This window comes from Leiobunum rupestre, chromosome 5 (genome assembly GCF_980474605.1).
Source record: "Leiobunum rupestre chromosome 5, qqLeiRupe1.1.hap1, whole genome shotgun sequence".
In the NCBI taxonomy this organism is placed as follows: Eukaryota; Metazoa; Arthropoda; class Arachnida; order Opiliones; family Sclerosomatidae; genus Leiobunum; species Leiobunum rupestre.
Window position 1 is genome coordinate 60,534,891 of NC_143388.1, and position 13,958 is coordinate 60,548,848.

The 13,958-nt window shown below is 35.3% G+C and overlaps 2 protein-coding genes across 2 annotated transcripts in view; both read left to right on the plus strand.

The window, feature by feature from the left end:
• LOC149945505 (uncharacterized) overlaps positions 1–13,958 on the plus strand; it is a 110,793-nt gene that overhangs the window by 76,409 nt on the left and 20,426 nt on the right. The gene's annotated exons all lie outside the window — the stretch shown is intronic.
• LOC149945507 (death-associated inhibitor of apoptosis 2-like) lies at positions 811–1,469 on the plus strand. Its single transcript, XM_090175822.1, has 2 exons — positions 811–847; positions 1,047–1,469. Exon 2 carries the CDS (start codon positions 1,054–1,056, stop codon positions 1,414–1,416), a length of 363 nt encoding a protein of 120 aa, XP_090031948.1. The 5' UTR covers positions 811–847; positions 1,047–1,053; the 3' UTR covers positions 1,417–1,469.

A 13,958-nucleotide genomic window follows, 5' to 3' on the forward strand; every position in this document is an offset into this window, starting at 1 on the left:
TTTGAGCAATGGATTTTTTTTCCACTGGTACTTAAGATATGCCGTCAGGGTAGTCATGGGAATCAATTCTTAGTTATCTCAATAAAGAGTCTTAGCATTGGGAATAGTCATTGAAGGTCACGCTGAAAAGTAAGTTATAATAATAATAATCAGCTAGGCTATTTTATTATATTTAAAATGAAATTTTTAGGCATTCTTTTATATATATATATATATTGGAAATGTATTAGACAGAAATTAGGTCTAGTAGGGGTAAGATTAGCGTAGAAATTAAGTTACTATCACGTGACTCGTTCATTTTTCTGTGCACGCGCACGTTTAATAAGATAACTGAACTTTGAGCACTGGATTTTTCCACCGGTACTTAAGATATGCCGTCAGTGTAGTCATGGGATTTTTCACTCTTAATAAATACTTTAAAATGTAAAAAATAAGACTCATTATTGAAAAAAACTTAACACATAGCCATTTTTTAGCAATCTTCTACGTAACTCAATTTTCCAAGAGGATTGTTTTCCGTAAACATTTTCAAGTGAGAGCTCGATTTTGATATCGTCAACGTGGTATTTCCAAAACTCTCCTTGAGTAGCAAAGGGTTTTTTCCAAATACTCAAGTGGGTTAATATGTGCCGTCAATCATTAGAGGCAGTTTAAACTGTCAGAGAGAGACAGCCAATAGAATTTGAGGGTTATTTGAAGTTTAGATCACGTGATGAATTATTCTCAACAAGATAGGAATAAATTAATCTTCCGTGCGTCATTTCTCTACGGCACATTGACGAGTAAAGACCTGCTGACGGCTCGCTCAGTCTTTTCTACAGCTTGACAAAGGATTTCTACCCATAAAGTAAGTAACTATTTTTTCTTGGTAATAGACTATATTTTTAGACATATTTAAAACAATTTGCATATTGAAAAAAGCATTTATATTGATAATTTTAGCGTAGAAATTTAACCATATTGATAAAATTAGGTTTAGTAGACTTAGGGGTAAATGTAGGCTTAGAGAATGTATCATTTGAAACTATAGAACGTATTTGGTCTAGATCAGCTATGGACATTGAAGTGTATCGACTTGAAACGTTTCGTCACTGGAAAAATCCGCACGTCACTAAGGAGCAACTGGCGAAGGCTGGATTCTACTATATTCAGCGGGGCGATGAAGTACGATGTTACAAATGCCATGGCGTATTAGAAGGATGGAAATCAGGAGACGTACCAGAACTTGAACATGCTAGATTCTTTCCAAACTGTCCGGCTAGGGATAATTCACCATCGGAAAAAAAGTACCTTTCGCTAGAATGGGACATTCCCCCGACGCCAAAAGCAACTACGGTCTCTGACAAAAGCTTCTCACCTGTACCAGAAGAAGACGTTTGTAACTGTCCCTCGGATGTCAGACGATACTGTTGCTAAACACTACAAATACGTGAGTTAGAACTTTTAATTAAATTAAGTTGCAGGAGATCGTTTCACCCCATTTAAATGCCTGTAAACTTAACTACTTTAATTTGTTTTAATTGTGTAATGTACAAGATAACCATCTAATGGAATATCTGATAGTACCTACTAACATGTAAAACAAAGTTCTAAAATAAAAAATTAAATGTAAATAACTTGTTTTTATTGCCTAGAGATTAGAAATTAAGGGGTTCGAAAGCGATAAGCAAACGGGTAAAAATCTAATCTCCAGATATCTGCGCGAGGAAAACTAATTTTGGAGAATGGGGATGGGGGAAAGCAGGGATGTACCCAAAAATGGACCAAAATGGACCAAATGTACCCCAAAAACGACCAAAGTCACCATTTTCGGCCCTATGTACCCCATTTCGGACCAAATGTACCCCAAACTGGACCTTTTAGCTTTATTGTAATGTTAAACTCCCATAGAGATTCCCCTAAAAAGAATAATAAACTGGCGGTCCAATTTTGGGTACATTAATTATTTCGGAGAGATAAAACTAATTCTGGCAAACTGCTGCGATTTATAGCGAATGGGGAAAAAGCCAATTTCTAGCGATTGGGATCGATAGTATGAGAGATAACAATTATGGTTGTTTTTATTGCCTAGAGATGGGGGAAAGCAACTGGTGATTAGAAGGGGTGAAAGCAATGGGGGAAAGGAGCTGGTGAACGAGAGATAAAGTATCCAGTGAATGGGGGTTGGGGGAAAGCAACCCGAGAACGGGAGAATCTGGTGATTGGAAATTCTGGTGATTGGAAATTCTGGTGATTGGAAATTCTGGTGATTGGAAATTCTGGTGATTGGAAATTCTGGTGATTGGAAATTCTGGTGATTGGAAATTCTGGTGATTGGAAATTCTGGTGATTGGAAATTCTGGTGATTGGAAATTCTGGTGATTGGAAATTCTGGTGATTGAGAGAGAGGCGCGGGTGGGGGAGGAACGGGATAGGCGCGGGTGAACGGCGGGAGCCAAGCTCTTTGTGTCTATCCGGTGATTGAGAATGAAATTCTCAATCACCGGATAGACACCCTTCTCTCTCATAAATACATTTTCGAAAAATATAAGTATAACGAAGCCGTGAATTTCAAAATGTATATTACAATTAACATCGAGTACGAATTGACCCAACCCGAAATAAATTGTGGCTACGCGCTTGACTAGTTAATGTCGATCCAACTTTGCCGCGCGCTACCTGAGAGCAAAAGTCAAGTAAGTCGAGATACGTGACTATTGACAGAAATTCAAAATAAGAATCCTTGAGTGTTTTTAAATTAAGGTGACTCTATACAAAATTTTCAATATATATTTTCACTCTATTTTTATCAATTTTCATTATTAGATTATCGTTGTTATTATGCTAGATTTTAAACTTAAAACTGGTTTTCCTCAAATAGGGGTTTTCAGACTTGCTTGACTCTTGCTCTAAGGTAGCGTGTTATTGTCTTCTGTATGAAATGATCATTCAAAATTGTACACTTCTCTTAGAAAAACCCAGAAAATATAGTCCTAGTTTTTATTTTTCAAATTCACAAAAGCCAGAAAAATGTGAGAAAAAAACTGGTCTTGGATATATGAATTTTTGCGCTAAAAAATAACCTAAAATATAAGAACCTATAATTTTCCAAAAGAAATATTTATTTGTAGAGAAAAAAATGGGTCGTTTTCGCGTTGCTTTTCTCTTTCCAGATTATAAGTTCGCAATTGTGAAGAAAGTTGTATATTTAGCCTCTCGGGATGAATAAATCCTTGGATGAATTGGACAACCTTCAACTAGTATCCCCCACTGGCTGGCAAAGCAACACGATATAATGGCGAACATGACATCATTTTTTCGTTTAAATCCGCATTTACGAGGGGACCACTTTATGGTCATCATTGTAGGGAAACCTATTTCCCCGCCAGGGGGCTCTTTAGATCAATATTTTATTGCAGGTGGCGCGCGAAAGGTGACTCAGGTGAACCGTAGGGTTTCCTGACATAGTCGCTGTAATTACTTCATTGTGGGTGGGCCCTGCGAACTCCCTCCATCCCGCTGAAGTCCGTTACAACTCCCTGCTTCCAATATGGTTCCAACGGGGGGAGGAAACCTCGTGTTTGTCTTCTATCAGCTCGGGTGGAGAGGTATTGGTTGCCATGGCGACGCCTTTTCTTTGTACGTAATGAATTGGTAATTTTATTATTTGTCTGATAGGCTGAAATATATATGTGGGCAAATAGCGGGGACCGATAGTTCTGATGCGTGTTTGATTATAGCTTATCGATAATGAGTAAGCGTGCTTTGGGGTGTTTTGGTACCAGGGGTCAGTCCGGGGTCCGGTTCAATGACCACGCCGTTCTAACGTTGGGTGTACTTCCTAACGAACAACTCCCAGAATACTATTAAATTGTTTACTTTGACTGTTCTCTATTATTCAGTGTCTGAGTGTTTGTAATCATTTTCCAAGTTTTTTTATCTATTGTTATTGACATCAGAGTGTTGATATCTCAAGTTTACTTTAAAAATTCCAAATGACGTCATCTTATCACAAATGATGTACTTTTGAATAGAGCGAAACAGATAAATTAACCGCTAAAGTTTTGATTAACCATAAAAATTACGATTAACTGTTTATCCATGGATATTATCCACGGCTATATAGAAATTTAACATGTAAAATAATCGGGTTTTTTTTTGGATAATTTTCTTTTGTGAATAAAAATAAATAAAGTGATTATTTCTTATCCAAACGCCGAGCTCTACTTTTGAAATTCCAATTTAATACAGGGTTGCCATACGTCAGGGAATTCAAATTCAAATTTATTTATTTTCTTAGGAATACATAAGTTGTTGGAGGGCCAAGTCTGAAAGCGACTTATAGCCCTGCACTTGCTATTAAAAAAAAAACAAATTTAATCAAGTAAAAATTGACCAATATATATAATATTAAACCGGGAAAAAAACACAACACATAGAAAATTGACCAAAAAAGTCAGGGAATTCAGTTTAATTTTGACTCTTTATTAAGGTAATTTTACTCTAGTTCTATGGCAAATTGTGCTATTAATATTTAGATCCTTTGAAGGTTTTTAACGTTGAAATAACTTTAGTACTGAAAAATATAAGTTGATTTAATTTATTAACTTCTGATAAATGTGAAAGCTAAAAACTCTAATTTTGGCATTAAAAAGTCAGGGAAAATAACTTAAAGGCCGACTACATAAATCTTCGGTTTACTCTGTCTTTCACTGGAAGTCGGCTGACTGCATGGCACACGTGTATTGCAGTAAGCCTACATCCAGTGAAAGACAGAGTAAACCGAATATTTATGTAGCCGGCCTTTAAATGGTCAAGAAATTTGAATTTGACACTATTGTGGCAATCCTGTTAAACCTAGTTAAAGAATCCGCATCACGTCATTTTATCAGAAATGACGTCACCGTGTGTTGACGTTCGTGTTTTGGATACGCCTGAAATCGTCATATTTTCAATGCCAGCTTGTGATTGCTAGACGTGCAGGTTTTTCATCGCGTTGTAAACCAGTACACCAGACCTAGATAGTCTGGATCTAAACCACCTAGTTGGCGTTGTGCTAGTTTATTAACTACAGTGACATTTATTTATACAGGTTACTATTATATCTAACATCTGTGGTCAAAGTATTTTATTTTTTGGTATTTGCCATTTGTTGATATTTTCGTGAAAACTATAATAGAGCTTAAGTTCAAGGGTGAACGTGTACGTAGAGTTGCCACTTATATATTTTTAATAAAAATCAGATTTTTTTTATTTTAATCAAAGGATTTTATTATTTTATTTTATATTTTTTATTTTATTATAGAATTTATTGATTTTGAAATAATTAATGGTTTTTATAGTCTTAATTGATGAATAATTCGCATCTAACGGTTGTATAATCGAAAATCAGCGTTGGCTGATTTAAATCAATCAAGTAATTTGAAAAAATCCTTGATTTAAATCACAATGTATTTCAACGGTGAAATAAAAAAATGGCAAAAATAGGTTCTTAAAAAAATAAAATACATAGAAAATCTGAGCAAACTGAAATATTAAATAGTAATTAATTTTAATTAAAATTTCATTTATTTCAAGATAAATGTAAAATATCCGTTAATTATATAGGAAAAGAACAATTAAGTTTATAAAAATCAATATTGAATCAAAAAATCAAAAAGAGCCAACAAAGTCTAAAATTAAATTTAATTAAAATTTAATATTTTAGTTTGCCCAATTTTTTATCGTATTGAAGTTGCTTTAGATACATTTTTAATTCCTCAATTTGAAATACATTATGCGATAAATCAAATTTATTTAAATAAGGGCAGAAATAACTTTATTATAATTACCTTGTTAAATACTGATCATTAACCTTATATTATTTTAATTAAAACTTAATTAGACCCTAAGTGTCCCTGTGTAAGCTCCTAATCTCAAATGAAACTTGAATGCGTGACCTTTGTATCAAATTAAATAGATTTCGATCTGCCTCTGAACAGAAATTTCTCTGTTTGGTTCAAGCAAGAATGTATTTATTTATATTTAGGAAGAATGATTATGTTGCCACAATCGCCGGGCACGTTGAACGCTTTTCCCCCGTCTCGCGCGGGGGGAAAGACAAAACGTCACCGGCGTTTGATTTCCATCGCGTTAGGTGACGTAAATTTTAAGCAGCCAATGAAATACCGGGACTATTCGTTATATTTTAAGTGGAGGAGCGTACTGGGGGGACCAACGGGTGGATTGAGAGAAAGGCTCAAAACCGTCTCGACATAGACATTCTCCCTAGGTATAAATAAATACATTCTTGGTTCAAGTGTAGATTTATATTTTAAAATTTAAACAATGCGATATAAATAACAGAAGAATACCAGCTTCCAAAAGAATAAAAATTATCATTTCCCCTTGAAAATAATAGCGACAAATATCCAACGACATTGTTTCGCTGGTCGACCATTCTTCGAGTTACAAAAGGTGGGGAGGAAGCGCCCTTGACTGCCATTGGTTATCTCTTCGAAAACGGACATTAATGACGTCACGTCCGAATAATAAACACTTGTGGCAAAACGCTATCCCGTCCTCCTTTAAGTGTACATTTTGTAAGAATTTTATCATCGCGTGATAGCTTTTTTTTTCCATCATTTTTAATTAAAAAAAAAATATATTCTTGGCATTGACGAATTTCAGAGCAATTACAGGTGGAGTAATAACAAGAATGAATACGGGTTAACCAAGAATGTGTAGGCGCAACCAAGAACGCGTAGAACTATCTACGCTAACATTTTTCCCTGCCATCTAGGAGCAACAAACACAACACCCCACACAAGGAGAACGCAACCAGTCACAAGTCGTGCATTTTCTTGTGTACAGTTTTCATTGGTTATAGGCTTTGGCGCCTGCTGCCGTCGAAAATTCGGAAATTGTCTTCCCCCCCCACCCGTAAAATGTTTAGCGTAAAGGGTTCGTCCAATGAAATTTGTACACAACAATAAGATGTGTTTAAAGGCTAGCGGCGTTCTCCTTGTGTTTATTGCTCCTAGCTGCCATGATCTTATACTTTTCAGAATGGAAACACCCTAAAAATCTGCCTGTAGCGCCATCTACGTGTAAATGTTTTTTTCTACGTCACTAGCTATAGTTATTGAAGATAAAGAGCACGCGCTCGACTCGATAAAGATTTTGAAATTTGAAGTCTACGTGCGAAACGCGCGTGCCGATAAAGAACTACTATTTTTTTAAATTATTAAGCTTAGGCTCGTGATGCAGAGAAAAATATTTTATATTTTTATTTTTTATTACTTTATTTTATGGAAACAGCTATTATAAATATAAAATAAGAAGAAATTATAATTTCCAGACCATATGAAGAGGAGCCGGGTTCGATCCCAGCTTGTGGCAGTGGGTGAAAACTCGGAACAACTCCTTCCACGTTAAGTTTGCAAGTTCTCTCCCCACTGGTTAGAGGGGTTTTCCCCCGAGTTCTTCGGCGGTGTCCCCTTCCACAAAAATCTTGTCGAGATTAACGGTAATAGTTAGTGTAGGGAGCTGTTGGCTCGTGTGGCATGAAGGGCTTGCCACCACCCTCCTACGCATTGTAACCCTGTTACCTGGATAAATAGCTTTAAAAGTCGCTTGATGACTTAGGCCTGAGGTGGTGCCTTGGGTATTAGCCTAGCTGATTATTATTTTAATGTAGGCACTAGGTGGCGCCAGTCCATTCCCCGATCACGGGCAATTACGAGGGGAACAGGGTACCGGCTGCGTATTCTCTGTTAACCTAAATAACTTCTTGGTAATACTTACGCCTAGATATATCTTTTTGAAAGGCTGTTAATAACTTTTTTTTCGTATGGTTTTGGTTTCTTTATTTTGTTCGCACGCGGCCATCGAAAGCAAAGACCCCGAAGTGAACTGGCACGTCTATCCAAATGCCAGGTGCTGCCTTTGATTGTTATTTGTCAAAACGTATTTATTTTCTCTTCAGTTTCCACGCGTTAACTTGTCATTAATCTTTGACATTGCCTTTGATGGGATTTGTACGCCGGATGGTTGTAAATACGGATTTCGAGAAAATTGCGAAAATACTTAAGTACTTTTATCCAACGGGACTCGAAACGCCACGTTAAAATATTCGTCACTTTCCGAAAGTGGCACCATCGCTTGTACGTTAATGTAAAACGTTTTAAAGGTGCATACTAGTTTTGTTAATTTTCCGGAAAAATAAAATGCGGAAAAGTTTCCGCAAATCAGAAAAATAATAAATTGAAACATAAATTACTTTTTAAGGGTTTTTAATGTTTTTAACTTTTTATCGTTATAAAATGTCTAATAACAGTAAACATACTACAAAACATTAATAGGCCCTAGTTTTACATTGTAAATCAGTTTAAACTAGTCTAGAGGTTTAGTTTTACTTTCAGATTCGAAAAAATTGGCCGAAAATTCCGCTTTATTTAAATTTGCAAACAATATATTTTGACTAATCATGGAATTAAAACTTTTTTTTATTTTTTTTTCGGAAAAATACGGAAAATCTTCCGGAAAAAAGCCCTCGGTCATTTTCCGAGCGGAAAATTTTCCGACTTACAACACTAGTGCGTACAAAATAGTTACTCGTAATATTTAGGAAAATATTAATATTTGAATTAAATACTAATTCAGTGCTTGCTTGTAACGTCATAGACAATGTCGTAGCAAAGCCCCGCCTTGAAACGGCCGCCATGACATCATATAACGTCACAGATCACGACGCAAAACACCACACAACCCTGTGATCACAATATTTCGTCTTAGTGACTTAAACTCGTTACCTTGATTTTTGACCTTAAAGAGTCAGGGAAAATCTCTTAAAATGGTCAGGGAAAACAGGGTATAGTCAGGTAATTTGAATCTGAAACTTTTGTGGAAACCCTGCTGTATTATCTATTATACCACGACCTTCTTCTATAAAGTTTTTGCACACATTCTGTAGCAGTTTTGGTATTTCCAAAAATATGTCCAAAAACAGAATACGCAGCTGCGCTGTCGCTACGCCAGTCTAACCTAAAATTTATTTTCGTGTCTATACCAAATTTGGAAAGTGTTTTCCCAAATGAAATAACATAAATTAAAGGAAACTTCCTTCCCTACTTAGAATAATCAAACGTCGAACTTTCCCATTTGTGGCCTTCTGTTTCGATATAGTCATTCCTTTTTTTATTAGATGGTATAGTTTCTTTCAATGGCAGTTGGCTCTACGCTACATTCACTGTACAAGATATTACATAGGGTATCTTTGCTACCGTAGCTTCGCGCTTACGGTCAAACGCGAGATAGACTTTGCTGCCGTAGCTTCGCGCTTACGGTCAAACGCGACCGAAGTGAACTTGAAGAAATGGTCTATTTGGAGTGTCAGCGGTCCGTGGCGCGGTGCCCATTGAGGCGAGCTTCCCGCGTTTTGCCCCTTATCCGCTTGCCCACAAATAATAAAGAAGCCTTTATTTTTACAGCGGCATTTTTTCAACTCTCACGCCATGGATCATTACCATACCATTTGCCCCTTTTTTTCTTGTCTGCTCTCATAGCCTTTCTTTTTCTGAACTTGCTCCCATTTTTATTTTTCTGTTTGGGAAAAAGTTTTCGTCACAATGGGAACTATTGTCTTTTTCGACGCAAAAATTTCGTATTTGTTTCGTACACGTAATTTTTTTTTTGTAATTTACGATTCAATTCTAATAAGTAATAACACAGAGGCAAATTATTGTGATGCGTAACAACTAACAGGGCGTCTGTTCTGTCTCCAAACTTTCGTTTACTTTGGTTACTTTCTAATACCCAAGGTTTAAGGTCATTTCGGAAGTACAAAAGTTTGAATAAGCCACGAAAAACATTTTTTTATAAACAAAATCAGGCTTTTATGAAACATAATCCAATTTGCTTTTTTTGCTAAGAACGTTAAGAAAATGTTAAAATATTGATTTTGCGAGTGAAATAGTATATTTTGGTTTGGAGAAAAATTGTTCGTGATTCAAACTTTAAAATTTGAGGAAACGCAAATTAAGGAATTGAATTGAATTAAATTTAAGTCATTTTAAATTCTATGTAAGCTCCTTAACTTTGATATCTAAGATGATACTTAGTGGTGAAGCCTTAGTGTTGTTAATTTTCCGCAAATCGGAAAAAATTGAAATTGAAACCTACTTATTGAGGGTTTTTAATGTTTTAAACTTTTTATCGATATAAAATGTCTACTACAAAACATTAATAGTGTTACATTGTTAATCAGTTTAAACTAGTCTCGAGGTTATGTTTTACTTTCAGATTCGAAAAAATTAGGCGAAAATGCCGCTGTATTTAAATTTGCAAACAATATACTAGACTAATTATTGAAAAAAACCTTTTTTAATTTTTCGACTTACAACACTATAGGTGACGGTATCTTTCTCGTGACGTTACTATCGCTGTAGTGAACGGCGTTTTTCAAAAGGCATCACGCTCTGCCTTTGAACCATGGCTGCCATATTGAATGAATTTTCCGTGAAACGTTGATGTATTACGTCTAAGACGTACATTAGTTTATTAATTCATAACTAACTAGATCCCCTTTGTAGTCGTAACAATCCTTTTTTATGTTCTGTATATTTTAGTGACAGCGTCTTTGGCCAGACTTTCGGATTTAATTGGTTTTTAAATACAATCGAAGTTCAAGGACATAATTGAAAGTATTATTTCGTTTTTTCAAGGTTAGAGCTGTCTCTCAAAACCGACGCCCATTTCATTCGAATGAATAAAAATAATAGGGATACAATTTCTTTAAACGTTTTCGCCCAAAAAAATCGTTTGTGATTATAAAGGCTTCAATGTAGCGGCTCCAAGACAGTTTCATAGTTCGAATTATAACTCGGTTTTGTCACTTTTAAAGCAGTACGTGAATCTTATGCCATCCTCTAATAATGAATTTAATTGATCTAATGACTTAGTAGGACTATAACGTTTTTTTGTAATTTCTATTGTTTGCAGAGCCAGCCAATTTTTTTCATTAAATAACATCATTAATCCTCATTCAAATAAATACCTGTACCACGAAGATTTAAGCCTAATGAACAGTTTCGTAAAATTAAGACTATTAATTAAATGTAAAGCTTATAGAGCGTACAGGTCTCTGGAATATCTATAAGAGTTATTTTTCTATGAGGACCCTAATACACCCTAAAATCTTGAATAGGTTCTTAATGTACCTTATTTTCAATAAATCAGGTGAAAAATATTTAAACTAAGTCAGATTTAAAGATACTTTTGGTCTAACTTGGTCCCTAGTTAGCTCTTGGTTTAAAAAAAATTGGGTTTTCGTTTTTCCATAAATTGGGTTTTCGTTTTTCCATAAATTGGGTTTTCGTTTTTCCATAAATTGGGTTTTCGTTTTTCCATAAATTGGGTTTTCGTTTTTCCATAAATTGGGTTTTCGTTTTTCCATAAATTGGGTTTTCGTTTTTCCATAAATTGGGTTTTCGTTTTTCCATAAATTGGGTTTTCGTTTTTCCATAAATTGGGTTTTCGTTTTTCCATAAATTGGGTTTTCGTTTTTCCATAAATTGGGTTTTCGTTTTTCCATAAATTGGGTTTTCGTTTTTCCATAAATTGGGTTTTCGTTTTTCCATAAATTGGGTTTTCGTTTTTCCATAAATTGGGTTTTCGTTTTTCCATAAATTGGGTTTTCGTTTTTCCATAAATTGGGTTTTCGTTTTTCCATAAATTGGGTTTTCGTTTTTCCATAAATTGGGTTTTCGTTTTTCCATAAATTGGGTTTTCGTTTTTCCATAAATTGGGTTTTCGTTTTTCCATAAATTGGGTTTTCGTTTTTCCATAAATTGGGTTTTCGTTTTTCCATAAATTGGGTTTTCGTTTTTCCATAAATTGGGTTTTCGTTTTTCCATAAATTGGGTTTTCGTTTTTCCATAAATTGGGTTTTCGTTTTTCCATAAATTGGGTTTTCGTTTTTCCATAAATTGGGTTTTCGTTTTTCCATAAATTGGGTTTTCGTTTTTCCATAAATTGGGTTTTCGTTTTTCCATAAATTGGGTTTTCGTTTTTCCATAAATTGGGTTTTCGTTTTTCCATAAATTGGGTTTTCGTTTTTCCATAAATTGGGTTTTCGTTTTTCCATAAATTGGGTTTTCGTTTTTCCATAAATTGGGTTTTCGTTTTTCCATAAATTGGGTTTTCGTTTTTCCATAAATTGGGTTTTCGTTTTTCCATAAATTGGGTTTTCGTTTTTCCATAAATTGGGTTTTCGTTTTTCCATAAATTGGGTTTTCGTTTTTCCATAAATTGGGTTTTCGTTTTTCCATAAATTGGGTTTTCGTTTTTCCATAAATTGGGTTTTCGTTTTTCCATAAATTGGGTTTTCGTTTTTCCATAAATTGGGTTTTCGTTTTTCCATAAATTGGGTTTTCGTTTTTCCATAAATTGGGTTTTCGTTTTTCCATAAATTGGGTTTTCGTTTTTCCATAAATTGGGTTTTCGTTTTTCCATAAATTGGGTTTTCGTTTTTCCATAAATTGGGTTTTCGTTTTTCCATAAATTGGGTTTTCGTTTTTCCATAAATTGGGTTTTCGTTTTTCCATAAATTGGGTTTTCGTTTTTCCATAAATTGGGTTTTCGTTTTTCCATAAATTGGGTTTTCGTTTTTCCATAAATTGGGTTTTCGTTTTTCCATAAATTGGGTTTTCGTTTTTCCATAAATTGGGTTTTCGTTTTTCCATAAATTGGGTTTTCGTTTTTCCATAAATTGGGTTTTCGTTTTTCCATAAATTGGGTTTTCGTTTTTCCATAAATTGGGTTTTCGTTTTTCCATAAATTGGGTTTTCGTTTTTCCATAAATTGGGTTTTCGTTTTTCCATAAATTGGGTTTTCGTTTTTCCATAAATTGGGTTTTCGTTTTTCCATAAATTGGGTTTTCGTTTTTCCATAAATTGGGTTTTCGTTTTTCCATAAATTGGGTTTTCGTTTTTCCATAAATTGGGTTTTCGTTTTTCCATAAATTGGGTTTTCGTTTTTCCATAAATTGGGTTTTCGTTTTTCCATAAATCTTCTATATTAGGATATCTTATTGACTGTGTCCATGTGAATACCCTATAGAATTTTCGATACCAGTACCGCATATTACCAGTCATGTAACTGCGTCGTGCACTGCTGTACCATTTTTCCAATTACTACTTAACTTGTACGATACAATATGATGAGCCGCTCAATAAACCATACGATATTTTTAAGTCTAGTCTGCTTCACCGTACCAATAATAATACGCGCAATTTTCCAATACAAGCTAAGCGCAGGTTGGCCTCATAAATATTTGGTCTTTTCTCATTTCCCATATTGAATCGTGGTGGGGCCCCTCCGCGTTGAACCACCCTGACAATTGCCTTTGTCATTCGATACGTAAGAAACCTATAAGGTGGACAACCTTACGAGACACCGTACGAAATATCGAGATGGTACGCGTTTTCGGCAATTTAATAACGTAAATTAATGTAGAAGCGAGGCGGATCTTACGCGTTAAGGAATAGCGAATATCCGGAGACGTAACCCTAACTAAAACCCCCCTTGTCAACTTGTTGGCACCGCCGAAACTTCGTCATCATTTTTTACGACGAACGGAACCTGAAATATAATAATGGAAAACGGATAGTGGTCATTCTCGCCTAGTAATACGACCGTAACTAGCGTGAGGGTAAAGTCGCGCTAGTCCGAACGGGACGCTCGCTATCAAATTACGTCTCCATCGACATAATCGCCTACTTCGTAGCACTTCCTATGGAAAAATGGTCCCGTTTAAATTTCCTCGCGTCAGCTCAACTTGATAGCCAAAGCGACCATTATCGTTATTCGCCGGACGACGGCGAGTAACGTCAACGTTAAATTGTCGCCGCTTTCTGTTTGTCCAGAGTGGTAGTACGTCGCGAGTCTGGTTACTCTCTCCACCGCGCCATTTCGTGTCTGGAAAGTCGGCAACGTTTCGT